Genomic DNA, 1475 nt, shown 5'->3' on the forward strand with positions numbered 1-1475 from the left:
TTTGACAATCAAATCAGTGGTAAGGTTGACAATCAAATCAGGCATAAATTTGACAATCAAATAAGTGACAAGTTTGACAATCAAATCAGGCATAAATTTGACAATCAAATCAGTTGTAAGGTTGACAATCAAATCAGTGGTAAGATTGACAATCAAATCAGGCATAAATTTGACAATCAAATCAGTGGTAAGGTTGACAATCAAATCAGGCATAAATTTGACAATCAAATCAGTGACAAGTTTGACAATCAAATCAGGCATAAACTTGACAATCAAATCAGTGGTAAGATTGACAATCAAATCAGGCATAAATTTGACAATCAAATCAGTGGTAAGGTTGACAATCAAATCAGTGGTAAGGTTGACAATCAAATCAGTGGTAAGATTGACAATCAAATCAGGCATAAATTTGACAATCAAATCAGTGACAAGTTTGACAATCAAATCAGGCATAAACTTGACAATCAAATCAGTGGTAAGGTTGACAATCAAATCAGGCATAAATTTGACAATCAAATCAGTGATAAGTTTGACAATCAAATCAGGCATAAATTTGACAATCAAATCAGTGATAAGTTTGACAATAAAATCAGTGGTAAGGTTGACAATCAAATCAGTGATAAGTTTGACAATCAAATCAGTGGTAAGGTTGACAATCAAATCAGTGGTAAGATTGACAATCAAATCAGTGGAAAGATTGACAATCAAATCAGTGGAAAGATTGACAATCAAATCAGTGATAAGGTTGACAATCAAATAACAAATTGACCAGTTAGAGTATTTCTAAGTTATAAGTATCAGTGTCTAAAGGTACATTCTAGTCCTCGGCCTAAAACACTCTGAGTTTCCTGTTCCTTTTGGAGACTCCACAAGGATGTTGCCACTGTCCTGACAAAATTCCCTCATTGCATACTGCATTATAATTAAAAAAAAGTCACTCAAAGAATTCCTTAGCAAAACATCACTAAAGGAATCGCTTAGCAAAGCACCAATCAAAGCATTACTCACCAAAGCACACCTCAAAGGAATACTTAGCAAAGTATCACTCAAGGAATCGCTTAGCAAAGCACCACAAAAAGCATCACTCAACAAAGCACACCTCATAAGAATACTTAGCAAAGTGTCGCTCAAAGAATTACTTAGAAAAGCATCACAAAGAGCATCACTCACCAAAGCAAACCTCATAAGAATACTTAGCAAAGCATCACTCAACAAAGCAAACCTCAAAGGAATTACTTAGCAAATCGTCACCTCATAAGAATACTTAGCAAAGCGTCACTCAAAGAATTACTTTGCAAAGCGTCACTCAAAGAATTACTTGGCAATTCTCACCTCATAAGAATTCTTAGCAAAGCGTCATTCAAAGAATTACTTAGCAAAGCGTCACTCAAAGAATAACCCGAAGCGTCACCTCATAAGAATACTTAGCAAAGCGTCACTCAAAGAAGTACTTAGCGAAGCGTCACCTCATAAGA

General features: G+C 35.2%; 1 protein-coding gene across 1 annotated transcript; it reads left to right on the forward strand.

Moving 5' to 3' along the window:
- Positions 1-217: 217 nt before the first annotated feature.
- LOTGIDRAFT_89081 (hypothetical protein) lies at positions 218-538 on the forward strand (the record flags this gene model as incomplete). The annotated part of the gene is made up of 1 exon (XM_009068778.1): positions 218-538. A coding segment is annotated over one exon (321 nt), but the record flags the coding sequence as incomplete, so codon positions are not given.
- Positions 539-1475: the final 937 nt, after the last annotated feature.

This window comes from Lottia gigantea (assembly GCF_000327385.1).
Source record: "Lottia gigantea unplaced genomic scaffold LOTGIsca_939, whole genome shotgun sequence".
Lineage (NCBI taxonomy): Eukaryota > Metazoa > Mollusca > Gastropoda > Lottiidae > Lottia > Lottia gigantea.